At 58.0% G+C, this 19,246-nt stretch overlaps 5 protein-coding genes across 7 annotated transcripts in view; 2 read left to right on the plus strand and 3 right to left on the minus strand.

Annotated features, from left to right (window-relative positions):
- The window catches only part of LOC148773851 (uncharacterized), a 14,312-nt gene extending 12,390 nt beyond the window's left edge, over window positions 1–1,922 (plus strand). The window contains exons 2-3 of the mRNA XM_088832335.1: window positions 958–1,072; window positions 1,799–1,922. Coding sequence (XP_088688461.1) covers window positions 958–1,072; window positions 1,799–1,807 — 124 coding nt within the window. The 3' untranslated portion in view covers window positions 1,808–1,922. The remainder of the gene's footprint in view (window positions 1–957; window positions 1,073–1,798) is intronic.
- A 434-nt stretch (window positions 1,923–2,356) lies between these two features.
- On the minus strand, window positions 2,357–5,793 carry PRDX5 (peroxiredoxin 5). Its single transcript, XM_055415633.2, has 6 exons — window positions 5,137–5,793; window positions 3,816–3,950; window positions 2,987–3,118; window positions 2,876–2,914; window positions 2,709–2,770; window positions 2,357–2,602 (listed from the first exon to the last, which is right to left on the minus strand). The coding sequence occupies exons 1-6, from the start codon at window positions 5,353–5,355 to the stop codon at window positions 2,497–2,499; spliced, it is 693 nt and encodes a 230-aa protein (XP_055271608.1). The 5' UTR covers window positions 5,356–5,793; the 3' UTR covers window positions 2,357–2,496.
- Window positions 5,794–5,945: 152 nt separating this feature from the next.
- On the plus strand, window positions 5,946–6,874 carry TRMT112 (tRNA methyltransferase activator subunit 11-2). Of its 2 annotated transcripts, none has more exons than XM_088832334.1 (4): window positions 5,946–6,106; window positions 6,196–6,297; window positions 6,458–6,532; window positions 6,618–6,872. In XM_088832334.1, exons 1-4 carry the CDS (start codon window positions 6,029–6,031, stop codon window positions 6,723–6,725), a joined length of 363 nt encoding a protein of 120 aa, XP_088688460.1. In that variant the 5' UTR covers window positions 5,946–6,028; the 3' UTR covers window positions 6,726–6,872. The 2 variants fall into 2 exon arrangements, with proteins under 2 accessions (XP_088688460.1, XP_055271609.2); XM_055415634.2 differs by having other exon boundaries at window positions 6,014–6,106; window positions 6,443–6,532; window positions 6,618–6,874.
- ESRRA (estrogen related receptor alpha) lies at window positions 6,853–15,024 on the minus strand. Of its 2 annotated transcripts, none has more exons than XM_055415632.2 (7): window positions 14,812–15,024; window positions 12,978–13,314; window positions 9,547–9,663; window positions 9,259–9,387; window positions 8,687–8,854; window positions 8,323–8,592; window positions 6,853–7,901 (listed from the first exon to the last, which is right to left on the minus strand). In XM_055415632.2, exons 2-7 carry the CDS (start codon window positions 13,300–13,302, stop codon window positions 7,642–7,644), a joined length of 1,269 nt encoding a protein of 422 aa, XP_055271607.1. In that variant the 5' UTR covers window positions 13,303–13,314; window positions 14,812–15,024; the 3' UTR covers window positions 6,853–7,641. The 2 variants fall into 2 exon arrangements, with proteins under 2 accessions (XP_055271607.1, XP_088688459.1); XM_088832333.1 differs by lacking the exon at window positions 14,812–15,024 and adding an exon at window positions 14,095–14,234.
- Window positions 15,025–15,893: 869 nt separating this feature from the next.
- Window positions 15,894–18,668, minus strand: CATSPERZ (catsper channel auxiliary subunit zeta). Its single transcript, XM_055414955.2, has 5 exons — window positions 18,648–18,668; window positions 18,066–18,402; window positions 17,136–17,215; window positions 16,867–16,933; window positions 15,894–16,003 (listed from the first exon to the last, which is right to left on the minus strand). The coding sequence occupies exons 1-5, from the start codon at window positions 18,666–18,668 to the stop codon at window positions 15,894–15,896; spliced, it is 615 nt and encodes a 204-aa protein (XP_055270930.2).
- Between the last annotated feature and the right edge of the window lie 578 nt (window positions 18,669–19,246).

A 19,246-nucleotide genomic window follows, 5' to 3' on the forward strand; every position in this document is an offset into this window, starting at 1 on the left:
GGACCAGGGATCAAACCCGTGTCCCCTGCATTGACAGGTGGATTTGCACACCTTGGTTGTGCAAATGGTTGATCTCAAGCACTCCTGCCCCTGGAGCAGCTCACAAGACACCCCCAGCCCCATGGCCAGCAGCCAGGGCCACTGAGACCGAAGGCCCACCTCCACCCACACCCAACTCCCATCATGCTGTCCAAAGGGGTCACCTCGGCCCTAGAAGACCCCTCACCCTGCTGTAAATGCCCAGCCAGTGGCAACGGGATCCTAGAGGGGACACTTCCTCTCAAAGGCCTCACTAGACCTCTCAGCCTGCCCAGACATGAGGTCAGGAGTGGAGGAACAGAGGCAGCTGAGTGCCATCGATGGAGACCAGGCTTGCCCTGACAGTGAGGAGCTGCCAGGGTGGCCTGAGTTCTGCTGGGAAGAGGAACAGGGTGCCGGCCCGCGGGGGGCCCACTTAACCCATCATCTACACCAGCAGACCCCAGGCTCCGAGAGCCCAGCTGCCAGCTCAGATGCTCACTTCTCTCTCGGGCTCCCGGAGCCTCCAGACTACTCACCAAGGTGCACACAGTGACCGTGCACATACACCTCCGTGTCCTTATCTGAACAACAAGAGAACTGAGAGACGGTGTCAGGAAAGAAAGGGCCTTCCTACCATCCAGTCCAGGACAGCACCATGACCTAGGGCTTAGCGGGAACAGGTCACAAGGGGTTGGGAAGCTGGAGGCGTGGTCAGCCCTCTGTCCTGCCCCAGCCCAGGACCCCTGAGTGGTGAAAGGTTGTGGAAGAGAACTGAAGGGACAAAGGTCAGTGGGTGGGCTGGCTCAGGCAGGCTGAGCGGCTGGGAACGCTGCAGGGAGGCTGGCCCCCTCCCAAGGGCCCTCCTCTCCCCAAACCACCCACCCCTTAGACTACCAGCCAGGTGGCCCCCTAGACTCACCCTTCCAACACCCACAGGTCCCCTGTCCCAGCCCCCACCTCCTGGACACACGTCATCGATCCTGCCCCACGCTGGCCTCCCCTCGGCCTCCTGCCTGCCCCTCTCCAGCTCTACCTGCACAGAGGAGTCCAGGTATGAATCTGACCTGTCACTGCCCTACAGACATCCTTCGCTGGTCTAAAGGGCCCGCAGGTTTACAGGGCTTCAAAGGCCCCCTGCCCTCCTAGCATCCCCTTACTCAGGCACGCCACCATCTCGCAGCTGTTCCACTCTTTGCAACTATGGCCACACTGTTCCCTCCACCGGGCGCACCAGTCCCACTGCCTCGAGGACTATGTCCTCCAAGATGCCTTTCCTTAATCTTTCCTGAGATCTCTCAGCCTGCCTTAGCCAGCTCTGTGCTGCCCTGAGCCTCCCCAGATGGCCTGGAAGGACAGGGAGAACCCCTCGGAGCCCAGGGCTGATGGGGCCCAGGGCAGGGCTATAAAGCTCCCCGAGGCCAACCGACCAGCTCAAATCCAAACTCCGCTTACGGGGCTGGATGAGCCAGGCCCACTTGTTTAACCTCTCTGTGGCATAACGGTTCACACCACCCAGGATCGGGTGAGGATTTTTAGCATACTTCAAGTATCTGCCTCCCTTAAACTGTGAGCTCTTAAACACAGGTGGTGCCTAAGCACCAGCCTGTTTCAAGCACAGGGTTTCCCGAGGACAAGAGGCAGAGGCCCAAGGGCAAGGCCTGTAGACAGAATGCTCCTCAGCTTCAAGCCTTGCTGGCCTCCCTGACTCCCGGCCCCTAACAACATACAGCACACTCACCGCAGGGCCAGCCTGACGAGCGTCTCCTCTCTTCCATAGGTCACCTAGACTCTGCCCGTGGGGACCCTGCACCACCCACCACCTCCCATCCCTGGGGCTGAACCAGCACTGGCTCTGCCGATGGAGCCCTTTTGGCCCATCAGATGGTGGGCAAAGGTGCCAGGGGCCCTTCTTGGGATGTGTGTGCTCCCAAAAGGGGTTCAGCAGAATCTTTAGTATGCCCAGGTAAGGGGGGATGCCTTGGGCCACAGTTTCTACCCTGAGGTCTGCAGTCAAATGAGATCGGCCATCATCCAGATAGCGAGTGCAAAAGGTCACGGGCCCCAGCCAAGCCCGGGTCTCTCCAGAGTCTGCCCCGAGGAGCTCCCTTGGCAGGACCACTCCTTCCCTCACTCTTCAGACCGCTGGTCCTTTCTCAGCTTGTAGATGGATGCTTCATGACACCTCCTTCAAGAGGCCTTCTCTGACTGCCTCCTAAGTTAAATCAGAGTCCTTTATGAGTCTCCATTTCAGCCTCTGCCCACTACCTTCACAGCTGGACTGTCAGTGAGGCCTGGCCTTGGACAAAGCAGCAATTCAAAACCAAGGAGACAGACATAAACCAGAAGTGTTTATTGCAGAAATGTGGCCAAGATTTCAGCTGAGTGATCACAGGTGAGGCTAGGCTGGGGCCCTCTGCCCAGGACTGGGCAGGTAAAACAGGAAACAGCTGGAGGAGGATATCTGGGCTCCAAGCCTCAGAGCTGTGAGAGGATGTTGGAGGCCAGGCTGCAGGTGAGGCCTGTGCCGTCTGGCTCCACGTTCAGGGATTTGACGATGCCATCCTCTATCAGCATGGAGAACCTGCCAGAAAGGACCGGGCCGCGTGAAACAGCCTGGGCCTGGAGGCGGCAATGGAGACAGGCGGGGTAGCAGGCGAACCCCCCACGGGGGACCCTCCGACTTTTACCTCTTCAGTCGGTGATTCCCAAAGAGAAACACCAGTGAATCATCGAGTAACAAATCTGTCTCCTAAAATGAGAGGCAGAGGAAAGGTCAAGAACCCTGGCCACTCCCCACACTGGCTGTGTCCCTCCAAGTCCCTGCTTCCAGGATGGAGGCTAGGAGGGCACTCACCTTCCCAAAGGTCCCACTGGGGTCTGCCAGGAGCCGAACCTAAGGAGAAAGCGAAAGTCACAAAAAAATCTCCACTTTGGCCCCGGATCTCCTGCAGGATCCACAGCTCACCTTGCCCTCTGCGTTGTGGGCGCGTGCCCACTGTTCAGTCACAAAGACATCATTAACGGTCAGACACGCCACCACCTGGATCCCCTTGGCCTTCAGAGCGGCAGCCTGCTCCACAAACCCTGGCAGGTGGGTCTGAGGAGGAGAGCCAGAGAGTCAGCAGGTGGATAACCGCCTCTGCTCCTCAGCCCACCCTTCGTCTCCAAGCCCTCCTCACTTCCTGACGTCAACAGCTTTTATCAGACAATGAGAACTGTGTAAGCCACAGTTCCGTTTTGCTTCCCTGGTGGCTCAATAGTAAAGAATCCTCCTGCCAACACAGGAAACACGGGTTCGATCCCTGCATCAGGAAGACCCCCTGAAAAAGGAAATGGCAACCCGCTCCAGTATTCTTGTCTGGGAAATCTCATGGACAGAGGAGCCTGGCAGGCTACAGTCCATGGGGTTGCAGAGAGTTGGCCCGACTTAGCGACTAAACAACAACTAAGAAACTCGGATCCAAATTCAAGTGTTCCTCGGTCAACACCATGAACGTCCCATGAGCAGGACTGTCTCATTTATCTGAGTCCCAAGTCTATTCCACAGCCCCTGTCACCCAGCACGATCAATGAGAGGTGTTGCATCACCTTTTCTCCTACATCCCTACACTTATAGTCACAACATATTTCTTAAAAACCTGATATGCTTCTTTAACTGTCATACCACCTACGTCCCATTGATACAAGCTGTCCCAGGACTACACAGAACACATTTGGGACTATGCGGGATTCGTGAACAATACGAACATGTACACAAGATCCCAACTGCTGAGCCCCAGAAACGCAGGCCTCACCTTTGAACAACCAGGGGTGAAGGCACCTGGGAGGCCAAACAGCACTCCCTTCTTGCCTTTGAACAGCTCTGCCAGGTTCACCTTGTTCCCAGGCTCCTTTTCAAATACCTCCACAGATGGAATGGCATCTCCCACCTAGAAGGAATGACTCCAAGGTAAGGGCAGGGGCAGGGCAGCAAGGGCGGGATGGGGGTGCCCACAGAGGGCTGAGTAGCCCTGCCTGATCCCGTGGAGCCAGGGTTGACACCCGGCAGGGAAGTCCACTGCTGTCAGAGCTTCCAGAGGTCCCTTTCCTGCGACCACCTGGTTACCCTACATACTCCAAGTTTCAAGGTGGCCCTATTCCTCTTACGGGCCAGTCGATGACTACAAAAAAAGGGAGAGATGGCCTCTCTGGGTGTCGCAAGAGGTTGAGTAAACAAGGTGAGTTACAGGAAAGTGGGACAGAGAGGCAAGAGGAGGCCCTGACAATACAGAAGGAGAGGACACTGGGCACTGCTGAGTGTCCCAAGTTCAAGATGAGAAAATGGGAGGGCAGCAAAAGGTGGGACAGTTGGGGAGCAGGGTGCAGGTCCCTGCATCCAGCAGATATGAGTATAGAAGGACTCCCTTCAAGGGGGAGGGATCAGTGTTCTTGGGAGTGTGTGCGGGCTTCACGGGCCAGAAAAAGTAGACAAAGGGAGCAAAGTCAGGGATGAGGGTAGAGTCTGGAGAAACCCAGCAGTAGGCTGTAGGATGAAGTAGTAGGAGGGGATCTCAAAAGACTGTGAAGCAAGCGGGAGTCCCAAGGAGCTGGGGATGGTTCCAGAAGATAAGAGGGCTGAAAAACTCAGCAGAAGGGTGCAGTGGGGGAGACAAAAACAGGGTTCTAAGAGACATCACCTGTTTCAAAGGGTGGGGTGAGAGTAATAGCCAATAACTTGACCAAAGCAGCGGGAGGGCGTGGAGGAGAGCACGCACAGGGGAGTTAAACAGGGTAAAGGAGATGCTTCCATAGGTGGGGGAAGCCATGGTACGCCACCTGAAAATGGTGGAGACTCATCACGGGTGTCCCAGAGTGGGTGTGGCAGGGGAAGGCCCGAAAGCCTTGAGAACTGTTAGAGGAGATGGGGCACGAGACCCCTAAAACTAGCGACATCGTTGCAGCCACGAGGGTCTTGTTGAAGGAAACAAGGGGGACGGACGGCGGGAGGAGCCTCTATGGCAGCGAGAAGGTAAGAAAGACGGTGACTCTGCCCCAGACAAGCGGGACGAAGGGGCGTGCGGAAATGAGTGAAGTGGGGGAGGCAAAGAAGTCAGGCCTGGCTGGGCCCGCGGTCACCTTGATCGGGGCCATGGCTACAGCAGCGCTTCTGAAACCTCGGACCCCGCCAAACGTCCACTCGAGGATTCCTCGCAGGCACCCTCGGACTCCCGCCGCGGTCGTTGACGCACCCTCAACGATGGTCGCCCGGGACACCACCGAGGCCGGTCTGCAGCCCAGGACGCGTAACCACCCCAGACGCATGCCGAGTGGTAAAGTCAGAATAGCCCCGCCCATGCCTCGAGGCTGAGGTAGAAGGCTGGGCCGAACCCGAGCGCTACGATGCAATCCTGCGAAAGGCAGGGCAAAAGGTGGAACCGGGCGTAGGTTACCTGGCCAGCCGCGAGGCGCCGCCACCGCGCAGGCGTGCACGGAGCACGAGTGGGCGGGGCTCCGGACGAGCTCGGTACTGGGGGCTGGATCACCGGCGCGCGTGCGAGCGGGCGGAGCTTATTTGCATACAAGGCCGGGTTGCTGCTGTTTTGATTGTATAATTTACGGATTGGGGCAGTATTTCCATTTCTTAACCGCCAGCAAGTGGCAGGAGACGATGGTGTCAGGCGCCTGTTTAGGAGTTCAGTTCAAGCGTATTTATTTTGCATTCCACGAAGGCCCTTGCATGGTAGCAGTTTTAAGTATGATTTACATTGTACACGATTTGTAGCAACATGAGGTTTAGCTCAGCCAAAACCACTGGGCCTGCGCCGTAGCAATCTGCCGCTGAGATGCTTCCAGGAGCAGCGCGTGATACCAACCGACCTCGGCTCCGGCGAGCACCGGAAGTCCAGAAGGTTCGCCGTTTCCGCTCCTCCAGGTGTCCAATAGGATCGAGCGGTACAGCCCCGGAAATGATGTAGACAGAGACCACCCTCCTTCCGGTTCCGGCTCTGTGGGAGTGCGCAGCGTAGACATGAGGCTGCTGACCCACAACTTGCTGAGCTCGCACGTGCGGGGGGTGGGGCCCCGTGGCTTCCCCCTGCGTCTCCAGGTACCGGCCGTCTCGGACACCTCTCCCGGGGGCGGGGGTAGGAGAACCAGGATCCGGTCCTTGCCTAACTAAATCTCTGCGCCCCGCAGGCCACGGAGGTCCGTATCAACCCTGTGGAGTTCAACCCCGACTTCATAGTGCGTATGATACCCAAAGTGGAGTGGGCGGCGCTTCTGGAGGCTGCGGACACCGTGAGGACCCTCCTCCCCTCCTCCCCAGCCCCTTGCCACCGTGGGTAGCGGAGGGGTGGGGGGATAGTGTTAACTGCAGCCCTTTACACCAGGCCTCAGGGCGAGCGTCTGGGAAGCCGAGATGATTTAAGCCTCTTGCCCACAGCTGCATCTCATCCAGGTGCCTAAAGAGCCGATTCAGGGATATGAGCATAACGAGGAATTTCTGAGAAAGATGCACCACGTGCTGCTGGAGGTGAGAACCGGCCCATCGCTTGCTTCCTGGCTGTACACCCACACCTGGCAACTGCCAGTGCTCAGTTCTGGTCCCCTTCCCGCAGGTGGAGGTCTTGGAGGGCACCCTGCAGTGCCCAGAGTCCGGACGTCTGTTCCCCATCAGCCGTGGGATCCCCAATATGCTGCTGAGTGATGAGGAGACTGAGACTTAAACTGTGCCAGGCGCCGGTTTTCACTCTGGTTGTGTGGATCTTTGTTTACACGTTATCTTGTTTGTTAGTTCTATCCTGTGTATCCCTAACCCTTGACCCAGTGACACACCACACAGTGTTTTTGAGCTCGATATTATATATTTTTTTTCTCATTAAAGGTTCAAAACCAAAAGCGGTTTCTCTTTGCAGCAAATATACATTAAAATAGAGTCTCTGTACAGCGAAGGGCTCTGGGCCCTGGCTTGCCCCATGTCCCTGCGCCTCCCTGGCCAAACCCAAAAATAAATATAGTGTTATTGCTCTGCAGGGCGTAGAGGCAGCGCTCTCCCTGCCCCCTGAGGAGACTGGGTGGGAGCTGATGGGGGGTCCTGGCCACCCCAGGGGTCCAGGGGCTGGAGCCTGCTTGGAGTTATTGCTTCAAGGTGGGGGGGGGCAGTAATGCCCAATGCAAATGATGAGAGAGGAGCAAAGGGAGCAGGAGCCTTTGCTCTCCAAATCCCCCTCCGTTCTGAAGAGGAAGTCGGATTAAGCAGCAGCAAAAGCATCACCCACTGGGAGACGGTGGCCTCCACTCCCTTCCCTCCCTGAGATCAGGCTTCTGCCCACCCCCCCACACACACACACATGTCCCCTGCAGCCCCCTATGGCTTCCGCAAGGCCCCCTACACCCTGGGGGCACGTTATGGCTTGCGAGGGGCAGCACTGTGCCCAGAGCCTGGGCGCACATGTTCCCAGCTTCTAACACCCCCAAGGAGGGGGGAGGGGAGGGTGTAGGGCCTGCTCCCAGGGGCTGATGGTGTTGCCCTGGCCCTGCCAGCAGGCTGTGGCACTGCCCAGACCCTAGCTCTGCCCCCTTGGGGCTGACCCCATGCTGGGCGGGTCCTGCCAGCACCCCCACCCATGCCCACCCCTTGCCTCAGTCCATCATGGCCTCAAGCATCTCCAAAAACAGCTTGTGCATGGGCACCTTGCCCTCCAGCTTCACCCCATAGAAATGGGCCAGCACTTTGCCCGCTGTCTGGCGAAGGAGCGGTAGTGTGAGCAACAGCCTGCCTGCCCGCCTCCGCTCAGCGCCCCCTCCGGGGCCCGCCCGGCCAGCTTCATACTCCAGCAGGGCCTCGTGTAGAGCTTCTCGCAGCTGCTCCACCGCTTCAGCGTCTTCAATGTGCACAGAGTCTGCAAGGCAAGACAAGAGAACTGTTGACATGGGCCATCTCCAGAAGGGGCAGAGCCACATCGACCTGGGCACTGCCAGGAGGGGGCCCAAGAAGGAGCCATACCAAGATTTGCTGAAGCACTACTCGCTGCTCCTGCCCATGAGCCAAGGCCCACTCCTTCCTCAGACATGGCCACCTCCGGTCCCCTTCCCCTTCCCTCCCATTAAGTGGTTCACCTGTCTACAGAACCTCGGGCACTAGGGCTCAATTCAGCATGCATTTCCTGGACCTGTCCTCACCTGGCTTCGTGACTTTCAGGAGGTCACTGTTCTTGCCTAAGCCTGTTTTCCCTGTCTGCAAAGTGGGGGCGTGCCACCATCACAGTTAAAAAACCAAAGCACCTTATAGAGAAACCCAGCAGTATTAAGCCCCAGACTCACCTGAATTGGCGAGGGCCAGGGCCTTCAGCAGAACGTACTCCTCGCGCTCCAGCCGCAGGGCCTGCAGTCGCCGCACCAGCTGCAGCAGGGCAGCCCCCAGTTCCCCCAGGCCGGCGGCTCGCGCCCCCTCTTCATCCAGGACCAGGTCCTCGGCGAAGGCCAGCTCATCCTGCAGCGGCAGCGAGCGCTGGGCCACGCCCAACACCAATACCTCCATCCACACGCTCTGCAGCACTGACATCTGGTCAGACAGTGACAGGGACGAAAAGCCTGGAGGGCGGGGAGCGGGGCGGGCTGAGCGACTGCAGCAGAGCCGGGCGGGCCCGCCTGCCCAGGGGAGCCCCACACTGCCTGGGCCCTCTACCTGGGATGCTCTTGGCCCAGCTGATGGTGACCACAATCTCTCGGTCAAAGAGGTCACAGAGGGTGGCCACAGCTGGGAGGTGTCCGTCGGGGCCCGCTGGGTCGGGCATGGCATACAGCTTCTCAGGTTCAACCACCAGCAGGTGGGACACCAGTGCGTTCACCGGGGCTGTAGTGACAGTTGGAAGAGGCACGCATTCATCCCTCTGCCAGCCCTTCAGGGTCAAACATCTTCCCAGAGTTAGTCCCCCTGTGGCCTTCCTCAATAGCCACTGGCCAGCCTGGCTCGGACACCTCTCTCCGGGAAACGCCGCACTATCTCCTAGGGAAAGCGTCTGTCTGTGGACAGGTTCTGAGCGTTAGAAAACCTTCCCCGTTCCCAGCTGTACTGCTCGAGGTCTGCCACAGAAAAGGGTATTTTCGTAAATACTTTCCAGGGAAACGTGTGAACGAACAGATGAAGGGAAGACGCGGGTCCCAGCGCCCAAGCTAACTACTATCCCGTGTGAATGACATCAGACAGACGTTGCCCTCCCCGACCCCAGAGCCCCAAGGACCCCACTGCGCTCTCACCTGTCTTCCGAGGGCCTCCAGCTACTGCCAGAGGTCCAGCAGGGAAGGGGCCTGGGAAGGGCAGTGGGTCCACCTCTGGCCGCCGCTTGTACTTCTGTCGCCCACCACGGACGCGGTCCAGACGTACCCCTTGAATTTCAGGACAGCGCTGTGTCCACAGGGCTGGGGCTGGCCGGCTCTCCAGAGCCCGCCTGCCCAGCCCAGTCTGCCAGGACTTCCCAGGCCTCACCTGGCCCGACCCCATGCACCCAGCTCCACAGCCTCACCCAGGCCCCCGCCAGCGCTCACCCTCCTTGAGCATGCCCACCCGCAGGCACTTGGTGAAGCGACAGGCCTGGCAGGCCTTGCGTCTCCGCTTGGTGATCTCGCACTCATTGGAGGCCGGACAGCTGTACTCGATGCTCCCTGCCAGGGAAGAGGCAGGGCTCCAGTGGCAGCCTCCTGGGGCACAGAGGGGGCCTAGCCAGTGGGGAGAGCCCTCCCATTCCAGGCAAACACAGGTCTGGGGAGAGCAGGAGTGCTATGAATGGGGAAGGGAAGCCCGGGCACTGAGGGGAAAGGCGGCTGGGCTGGGAATCCCGGCCTGGGCAAGGGAGGGGCTGGGACCAGGGGAGTCAGGTGGCATCCAGCCCCAGCCTCTGGTCAAGTCACACCTCTGGGCTATGCTGCCCTCATCTGCTCTCATCAGGGGCCACAGTGGCCTCCACATCCAGTGGTCAGTTCTCACCCTTCTATTACTAACATCTAACACTGCTGATCCCTCCTAGAAACAAACACTTTTCTTCTTTTGCTTCTAGGACACCACACTCTGGGTTTTCCTCCTAAGTCACTGCTATTTTGTGGTTCCTGTGCATCTGCCCACACTCCTTCCATTGAAGACCCCCTGGGCAGCCCTCCAACCTGTCTCCTCTGACTCATTCCCATGGTGACCTCACCCAGGCTTTCAAATCTGTACCTCTAGCCTAGACCTGTCTGAACTCTAGACACATCCCACTGCCTCTTCGGCATCCTGCATGTCTAGAAGGCACTACAAACTTATCTTGTCCTAGATGGAGCCCCCCACCTACTCCTCCAAAACCTGTAATCTCATTTGTCCAGCTGCTCAAGCAGAAATCTAAGAGGCATTTATAATTCCTCTCCCACCCCAAATCTAAGCCAATGACAGGTCCTGGTGGGCTTTACCGCCTAATACGTTCAGAAGCCCACCCCTTCCTCCCCTGGCAACAGTTCCCAACCCTTGACCAGAGTCACTGTCACCTCCCTTCCTGCTGGCTTTGCCTCCATCAATTACTATCAACAGAGGCATCCTCTTAAACCTAAGACAGGGAATTCCCTGGTGGTCCCGTGGTTAGGACTCCACACTTTCACTGCTGAGGGACTGGGCTCCATCCCTGGTCAGGGAACTAAAGCCAAAAAAACCCCCTAAGACAGATCATGTCCCTTCCCTACTTAAAACCCTCCAGGTACAGGGGAGAGAGGCTCAAGGAGATATATGTATGGTTGTGGCAGATTCACATCTTTGTATAGCAGAAACCAACACAACACTATAAAGCAATCATCTTTCAATTAAAAATAATTTTAAAAACCCTCCAGGTGAACCCCAGGGCCTATGAGAGCTGCATCCCAGCTCCTCACCACCTTTCTGACCTCATCCCCTTTGCCCTCTGCCCGGCTCTGTTGGCCAACTCAAAGTTCCTCAAACAGGCCCTGCCTCAGGGTGCATGGCTCCCTTACCTCCTTCAGATCTCTGCTTCCTGGGGAGGCCTTCTCAGCCACTGGGTAAGAATGGCAAGAGCCCCTCCACAGACACCTCTGGTCACTTGTCCCTGCTGTATATTTCCTGCCCCTGCTTTATGGTTTCCCGTGAGCTCTTGGCACCGTTTAATATGCAACATCTGTACATATTTACCTTCTTTATTATGTCTACCCATTTTAGTGCCAGCTCCCTGAGGGCCAGGACTGTGCCCAGTGCTAGGAACAGGGACTAGCTGAATGAATGAATGCATGGTGGCCCTCCCAGCTCCTGGGGCTACCACAGGACTGAATGGCTCAACCGGCCAACATACCCAAAGTGAATTTCACCTCACAATCTGCTCTCTCCTCCACCCTACCTGGGCTTCTTCAGCTTAAGACACCTCCTCACGGAGGCCCTCAAGCATCTCAGACCCAGCCAGGTTCCCTGGCACATCCTGCTCCTGACCCTTCAGCACTTATTTACCACAGCTGTTAATAACAACTGTGTTCTGTTAATAACAACTGTGTTCAGTTCACTGTTTTCTCTCCTCCTCTGCTGGGATGTAAACCGAGGACAGGAGCGATCCTTAGTCCCAGCTGTGTCCCCACACCTGGAACAGTGGCCAGGGCAGCAGAGCACAAGTTCATGAAGAGTAAGGATCCTGGAGGCTGCCACTTACCAAGTGGGTGACCTTGGGGAAGCCCCACAACTACGCCCTTGACCCTCAGTTTTCCCATCTGTAAAACTGGAATGATTAAAAACCACTTCCTACAAAGGTGGGTTGTGAGAACAAAACGGGATAATCAAGATAAGACATTTAGCAGACTGCAGCACCTACATACTCAACAGTGACCACCATGTATGGCTAGAACTCGACAAATACTTGTCAACAGAGAACGAAGTGTTCCCGGGTGGGTAGGAGACATTCGAACCTGGACCTGTTGGCTCAGGTCTGCAGGGCCAGAAGGCAGCACAGAGCTTTTAGACCAGCGGGTCTCAGCCAAGTCAAAACTTGCTAGAATGTCACAACTGGCCATGAGGCATCTGCCCGGAGTTATTTGTAATAAGCAGAGGCAACAGGTTGGACCTCAATCGACCCAAGTTCAAATCTTGTTGCTGCCATTTTCTACCCGTGGGACCTGAACCAAGTTTCGAAAACCTCTCTGGGCCTCAGTTATAATAGTGATAATACCTTAGAGACTGCTGTGGGGGGTAATAGAGCTTAAATGTAATAGGGCACGGTGCCTGACACTCAAGAAACACTCTGAAAAAGCCTATGTATTATAGCCCCAAAGGAAACAATGGTTTATATAAAAATATAACAGGTGCATCCCAAATAATGCTTCTTACATCGTCATCTTGCTCACATATTTTGATATGCTTTCTGGAGTGGAAAAACTCACTGAGTACTATTGGTAGGGATGCCTAATAATCTTTTTTTTTTTTTTTTTTCCCCTGATCACACCATGTGGCTTCTGGGATCTCAGTTCCCTGACCAGGCTTTGAACCCGGGCTCTTGGCAGTGAGAGCAAGGAGTCCTTACCACTGGACTGCCAGGGAATTCCTGCCTAACAGTCTTTTTAAAGGTAGATGCTGAAATATGATGTAGCCCCCTCTCAGTTAACCATAAAAACCTGCCTTGTGCTGGGGCTGCTTCAGGAAATCAACACAAAAAAGGGCATGTTCTCTGCTGGGGAGAGGATAGCAGTGGCCAGAAGACTCAAGCTTAGAAGCAGGCAGGGGCTGCTGTGGAAGGTGCTGGGCCTGGGTACCAGAAATCTAGGCGGCATCCTGAGTCCCGCTCTCACATCCCACATCCGATCCATCAACACATCCTGGCGGCTTTATTTAACTCTTAAAAGAAAGGGCATTCCTGGGACATAGGAGGACCTGGGAACTCCAGGCTGCCAACCCCAAGCAGTGCACCAGTTAGGCAGCCCCAGGCCCAGAGCGCAAAGGGCACAGGAATGGGGTGGGGGCTCACCCTGGATGGTCCTCTTGAAGAAGGCTTTGCAGGCCTCACAGGATGCCACACCATAGTGGTAGCCGGAGGCCACGTCCCCACAGACCAGGCAGAGGCGTTTGGGCAGGGAGCTGAGCACCAGCTTCCCACCACCCTGCTCGCCAGGCCCAGCCCCCTCCCCATCCTCCTCTTCCTTGTGGCCTGGGAGGCAGCGGGTGGGAGCTGGGCCAGGAGCCAGAGCCACGGGGGGCTCGGTCTCAGTCTCCGAGGAACCCTTTGGGCTGTCAGGGCTGGCTGGCTCTGCCTTGATGTAGAGAGGTTCAATGCCCACCACCTGGCTGGACATGGCGCTGGTCACCTGCGGGAAGAGACCCGTCAGGTCACAGGGAGGAGCTGGGATGGGGGATGGAGATACCCTGTCACCCTGGTTGCCCAACCCCAGGCCTAGGCAGGCTTCCAGGCTTAGCCAGAGGGTGGAGGGGGGACAGAGTCCAAGGAAGGCTGCCCATGAAGAGGTTCCCCCCCAGCTGTTGCCATAGGAACAGAGTCTCCAGAGCCTCCAGGGCCAGTAACTGACAGCAGGTCTCCCACTTGGGAACCTACAGGAGGTTTGGAAACCCCCTACCTCACCCAGGCCAAGCAATAGGATAACCTTACCCCCAAGCAACCTTCAACCCTATCTGGAATCCTCAGCCAAGAGTGGGATAACTCTCAGTTTTCTCCAGATGCTGGCGATCTCAGCAGTCTCCCCCACACCTGAGGATCCCCCACTCAAGAGCCAAAACAAGAGACATACACACCCAAGGGCAGTCCATGTGCTCACACAGGTGTGCTTATACCCTCACCCCCCCCACTCACTTGGGTCCTCAGGTGTCCTCACCTGCACACACACACTCACGTTCCCACACACGGTCACTCTACTGGGCAGGTTCACACATGTGGCCTTCTCACACCCCAGCTCTCACTCATGCTCCCATTTGCCTTCACACACTCCTAAAGTGCATACTACGTAACAAAGTCACACTCAAGGCTCATAATCACACTCTCGCTCACAAATACACTCTCACCATGATCCCCGCCCCCCCACCACACACACAGGCATAGACCCTTATGGAAAGACATTCGGAACCTCTCACACCTGACACATCTTCCCCTCTGGCCCCAGGCACACCCGCTGGCGCGGCTCCACCTCCTTGCACACTCTTCCGCACATTGGCTCTTACACTCCTGCTGCCGCAGAATCCAACATCACGGGGCGCCCAGCCCGCCCCCCCAACCTGCGCACACCTACGGGAAGTTGCCTAAAGTTACTGCGCCTCCCCTCCCCCTCCGCCCGCGGGGGCCCTCTATCAGGTTATCAGGAAGTAATGGGGGAGCGCCAAGGAGGAGGAAGCGCTAAACAGCCAGTGCGATGACCTTTGACCCAGAGAGAAGGGTGGCCCGAGGCCCCTTCGAGCGCCCCCACGTGGTCTTCAAAGCCCCTTCCCCGACCGGGAACCCTTCCCATCTTCCACCCTGGCCCGCCCCCGGGACTTCGGCATGCTCCAGGTGCCGGATTGAACCCTGCCCTGGGATTGGATCCGAAGCCCAAACACGACCCTGGCCAGAACCTGCAGCCCGAGTCAGAACCGGCCCCAGGTATCGGGCCGGCGCCTTAAGCCCTGGACGCCAGATCCCGCCCGCACCCTGACCCCGTCTGGCTTTCGACCGGGTGCCGACCGTGACCTGGGCCGGACCCAGAGTCGGACCCCGCCTGGCGCCCGCCCCCCGCCCGCCTCCCAGCCGCGCTCGCACATGGCCCCCGCGCCCCGCCCGCCCGCCCACCCCCCAGCGGCGCTCCCCTCCGCCCCCGGACCTGGGGCTCCGGCAGGGCGGGCGGGCAGGCATGGGGGCCGAGCGGCCCGGAGCGCCGGGTGAGCCGGGGACCGCGCGCGGCCCCTCCTCCGCCGCCTCCTCGGGCCGCGCCGCCCCGCCGCGCCGCGTCCCCTCACTCGGCGGCGCCGCCGGCGGCTTGTAGGACACAAAAGGACATCGCGGCCGCTTCCTACTCCGCTTCCTCCAGCTGACAGCGGGGGCGGGGCTGGCCGTGCGCATGCAAAGTAGGGGGCGTGGCCCAGCGCCCTATGCTAATTAGGCAAGTGGGGCGGGCAGCGCCTGCGCGCCGGGACGTGCCGGGGCGGGGCCAGCGAAGCCGGCGGGCTCGCCTTCGTGCAAGTCCGGGCCGCGCCGCCGCCGAGCTCCGGCGGCGCACTTGCTTGCGTAGGAGGCGGCTGAGGGGGCGTGTTCAGAGGAGACGCGGAGAGGCTCCGGGGAGAGGCTCCGGGGAGGGGGTGGGGCCAGGAGCCTTCTTACGTAAAGGGGGAGGCGGGGCGCACTGTTCGCGAGAGGAATAGGAGAGGTCGTTGAGTGGCCCGCCGCTGAGGGGGCCGGGAGACTTCATACATATGTAATTAGGAGGGCGGGGCGAGCGCAGAAGCTGGTGTATCTGCATATGCATGAGAGGCGGGGTCTAGCGCGCCTAAGTTAGAAGGGAGGAGCTGCCCCTTTCCTTTATCCCCCTTCCCCCAAGATAACACAAACGGGCACTGGCACCGCACACCCCATATCCCCGCAAAGCTGCTGAACCCGGAATGGGAGAAGCTGACCTCAGACATGAAATAAGTCCTGCATTTCGAGTCCTGAGAAGGCGGAGCCCATAGGGCCCGAACGTTCTCCACTCAAGGTCACTGCGGTGACCGCGTGAAGGTCACAGGGAAAGGCGGGGCCACGTGCGTCCGCCTCTAGCGGGCAGCCACGCATTGATTCACGGACTATGTACAGATTCTTTTATTTCTCTAAGGGCTCAAATTCCACGTGGGCAGGGTCAGGCTTGGATCTAGGGACTGGACAGGGACCAGGGCTGGAGTCGGGCAGTCGCTGGAGCCCGAGGCGGTGCTCTCAGATCGCCAAGACTTGCAGCCTCCTGTTCCGGCGCCTTTTGAGACCCTCGATGTATCGCTTCAGCTGTTTGGTCAGGGAGTGGTCCCGGCCGATCTCTGATTGGTAACCTGGAGGGCAAAGCTGTATTCAGGGCAGTGAGCAGGGGCATGGCCTCCCCATAAGCCGGTCTGTGTTAGTTCGGGAAACTCTGGATCTTCAGGGTACTGGAACATGCTGGTTTTGTTTCACATGGTCAAGTCAGAGACGTGTGCTCCAAACAGAAGAGAGATTCAGAGTGGGATGGGGTGCTGAGGTGGAGGATGGATGAGGAAGGCAAATTTAGAGAAGATATTGCCGGCCTGAATTAGGGCACTGAGAGCAGGAAGCTTTGGGGACACCTCTTGGACCACCCCCTCTAAGCCATTAGCTCTTAGCCCTCCCCACCCCACCCTGACTTTCATAAAGTAAGCAGGGCGACCAAATGAAATTTACTCCAATAATCCACTATCCAAAGGCTCTAGGAAGGGGCCAGGGCCACACAAAGGCTGTCATTCCCAATAGGCAAGTGGAGAAATGGCCTTAGAAAAGCCACAGCAGGTTAAGAGGAGCTGCACTGAGGCTGTAGCCCAGTCCTGTGACAGTCACTCCGTACTCTGTCCTTTGGGTCTCCCTGTGCCCAGCCTCCTAACTTTTTACTTTTCCTAAAGCTTCTGGAATATTTGTGGGTGGTAAAGGAGAAGGAAATGGCACCCCACTCCAGTGTTCTTGCCTGGAGAATCCCAGGGACGGGGGAGCCTGGTGGGCTGCCGTCTCTGGGGTCACACAGAGTCAGACACGACTGAAGCGACTTAGCAGCAGCAGCAGCAGCAAAGGAATCTGACAAGGCAGACACATCCTGAAACCCCACTCCTATAGGACCAAGGCCTGCAAAATCCCCCAGGGTCTCTTGTGGAAGCTGGGGGCGGTGGGGGTGGGGTGGGGGTGGGCTCACTCCGGAGGGCTTCAGTGAGTATTTCCAGAACTTCATTCTCCATCAGTTCAGTCAGGGGCAGGGGCAGCTAGAGGGGCAGCAAGAGACTCAGATGTATGAGAGACCTCAGCTCTGCCCACAGCTGAAATGCCCCACCTATGCCCTCCAGTTCCAAGAGCCCCAACTGACCTGCCTGCCCCTCCACCCTACAAGGCACCCCGACCGTCTCACCCCCAAGTTGCTCACCCTCCACCCCCCACTATACTCCCAGTCTCCTTGGTGCCTCCAACCCTGCTCTGCTGCTCCACCCAGTAGGCTCGATGGGGTGTGTGCCTCGAGATATTGAGCGATGACACTGAGGAAGTCTTTTCTGGTAGAAGAGAAAAGAGGGGTTAGTCATCTGTGGACTGCTCGGGCTTCCCTGGAGCAGAGGAGATGGAGGGATGGGTTAAGAGTCAGGGGGCTCCAGAGACCAGCTCCAGATCCCACTCGAGTGGTAAACAGTATGGGATAGTGGTTTACAAGCCTGGGCTTTGTTGTCCCACCCTCCGAGGTGCCAGTTCGGACTACCCCACTTTGTGAGACTTAAGGCCAGTGACTGACTTTCTGACCCTCAATTTCTTCATCTGTGCAATGGGATAATAAGGCTGGCCCCCTTATGGAGGTTGTGAAGTTTAAAGGCAATCATGCAAGGGAAGCTGAGTGCCTGGCACAACAGCAAGTGCTCAATAAATAGCATATTGTTGTCTGCTCCAATTCTCTGATGAAGGCCTGGAGAGCAAAGGTGGCAGAGAGAAGGGCATGCCCCAAACAGCCCGGTAAATAGTATTTACTACTGGAAGTAAACAGTATAAAAATTCTAACCAGTGACAATGAGTGAAAGGTCGGCACCCCCTGAAACAGCTCAAATCCACAGAAAAGGCATTAACTCCCTCCTTTCAACTGTTTGGTGATTCCATGGAAAACACTCCGTCTAGCCTTTGCCTATTTTCATGCCCGTCTCTATGGCCCCAGGACCTTGTGCGACGCCTGCCCGGTAGGGGGCGTTCCTAGAATGTGTGGTTGCTTTAAAGGGAGAAAGACTAGCGTGGGGGGCCCCTTCCAGAGAATCCTAGAAACTTGGGTCCTACTGTTTCCCCCCATTTTACCGCAATAGAAATTGAGGCTCTGGCTAGCCCCCTGTCCGGTGGGCGCCCACGGCCCGGTGAGGGCACACTGACCGTTGTCGGTCTTGGAATCGTCCTCCTCTAAACGGCTTCCCTGGGAGCTGTCGTGGCCAAGCTCCAGCTCCTCCGGCTCTTCTGGCTTGAAGCGGTCCTTGTCCTCTCCGCCGTCGGATGCTTCCCAGTCACCCTCCGCGTCCTGGCCAGACTTCTGGTCGTAGGACCAGCGGGTCTTACCGCTTAGGTTAACGTCCTCCAGTTCCGAGTCCTCGCGGACCGTGGGCAGCTGCACATTCAGCTTCGGCTGAGACAGAGTAGCCGTGGTCCACATGTTCCGGATGTCCTGCAGGCTCGACCTGCCCGAGCCATGGTGGCTCGAAGACTTGGCCGACGCCTGTGGGCCACACACAACGAGGAAAGCCGAGGGTCGTGGGGAATCGGGAGGGGAGGGAGAGCAGGCTGGGAGCAGGGATCCTGAACCCAACCAGGGCCGACACTCCCCTGCTGGAGGGGGAGATGGGGACCGTGGGGGGTGATTGTTGGGAGCTGCCCTGAGCCAGGGCTGAGTGAGAGGACAGTCAGGGGCCCCGGGTGAGCCTGGGGGCTGGCAGGGTGAAAAGGACCAGGAAGAGTTCTTACTTTGAAAGGCTTTCCCTCCATGCTTCTGCCCCAACTGACCCAGTTGCCAGAGGCCTCCGGGCGAGTACCGGGGGCGGGGGATGGGGTGGGGGTGGGGTCACGCTCCAGGAAGGCGGAGGGGCAGGGTCCCGTTCGGAACGGCCCGTGGGAGTCTCCCGCACGGAGAGTTCAAGCTACAATCCTCCACACTAGATGCCTTCGATCTTCCCGTCCCTGTGCGCATAGCCGCACGGGGGATGGACGCCCCGCGCATCCGGGCTGATTCCCACGCCAGACCCTACCGGTAACCGCCAGGCAGAAACACCAACACCGGTCCAAGTACCCTCGAGAGTGCGGTCCCTTGACCGACGGGAGGGGCAGGGGGTCTGCCTGGGGGCCCTGGCGGGAGAAGGAGGGAGCGGGGCCTGACTTGCCCGGGAGGTGGCCGACGACGCAAGCACTCGCACACCCTCTCGCGTTCCCGCAGCTCCACGCCCGCAGCCGTGCAGACTGTTTCCGTTTATTGATGCGGGCTTTGAGGCACAGTCGTGAGCTGTGAGGGACAGGCCCGGCCGGGACAGCGAGACAGAAAGCCGTGGGAGTCTGGAAATGGATGAAGT

The sequence above is a fragment of the Moschus berezovskii genome, chromosome 25 (assembly GCF_049115385.1).
Source record: "Moschus berezovskii isolate FMDL1 chromosome 25, NW_MosBer_1.0, whole genome shotgun sequence".
NCBI classification, from domain to species: domain Eukaryota; kingdom Metazoa; phylum Chordata; class Mammalia; order Artiodactyla; family Moschidae; genus Moschus; species Moschus berezovskii.

What these genes read in the sequence shown, in the direction of transcription:
- PRDX5 (XM_055415633.2), bottom strand. Translation starts at nt 5,355, where the DNA reads ATGGGCGGGGCTATTCTGACTTTACCACTCGGCATGCGTCTGGGGTGG. An exon ending in TAGCCATGGCCCCGATCAAG is followed by an intron (nt 3,951 to 5,136) that starts GTGACCGCGGGC and finishes CATTCCTTCTAG; the next exon opens with GTGGGAGATGCCATTCCATC. An exon ending in TCACCCCTGGTTGTTCAAAG is followed by an intron (nt 3,119 to 3,815) that starts GTGAGGCCTGCG and finishes TCTCCTCCTCAG; the next exon opens with ACCCACCTGCCAGGGTTTGT.
- TRMT112 (XM_055415634.2), top strand. Translation starts at nt 6,029, where the DNA reads ATGAGGCTGCTGACCCACAACTTGCTGAGCTCGCACGTGCGGGGGGTG. An exon ending in GCTTCCCCCTGCGTCTCCAG is followed by an intron (nt 6,107 to 6,195) that starts GTACCGGCCGTC and finishes TGCGCCCCGCAG; the next exon opens with GCCACGGAGGTCCGTATCAA. An exon ending in TTCTGGAGGCTGCGGACACC is followed by an intron (nt 6,298 to 6,442) that starts GTGAGGACCCTC and finishes TCTTGCCCACAG; the next exon opens with CTGCATCTCATCCAGGTGCC.
- ESRRA (XM_088832333.1), bottom strand. Translation starts at nt 14,169, where the DNA reads ATGTGCGGAAGAGTGTGCAAGGAGGTGGAGCCGCGCCAGCGGGTGTGC. An exon ending in CAGAGGGGAAGATGTGTCAG is followed by an intron (nt 13,315 to 14,094) that starts GTGTGAGAGGTT and finishes CTCTTCCCGCAG; the next exon opens with GTGACCAGCGCCATGTCCAG. An exon ending in CCTGGCCCTCGCCAATTCAG is followed by an intron (nt 7,902 to 8,322) that starts GTGAGTCTGGGG and finishes CTTGCCTTGCAG; the next exon opens with ACTCTGTGCACATTGAAGAC.
- CATSPERZ (XM_055414955.2), bottom strand. Translation starts at nt 18,668, where the DNA reads ATGGAGGGAAAGCCTTTCAAA. An exon ending in CGATTCCAAGACCGACAACG is followed by an intron (nt 17,216 to 18,065) that starts GTCAGTGTGCCC and finishes CTCTTCTACCAG; the next exon opens with AAAAGACTTCCTCAGTGTCA. An exon ending in ACTCACTGAAGCCCTCCGGA is followed by an intron (nt 16,004 to 16,866) that starts GTGAGCCCACCC and finishes TTTGCCCTCCAG; the next exon opens with GTTACCAATCAGAGATCGGC.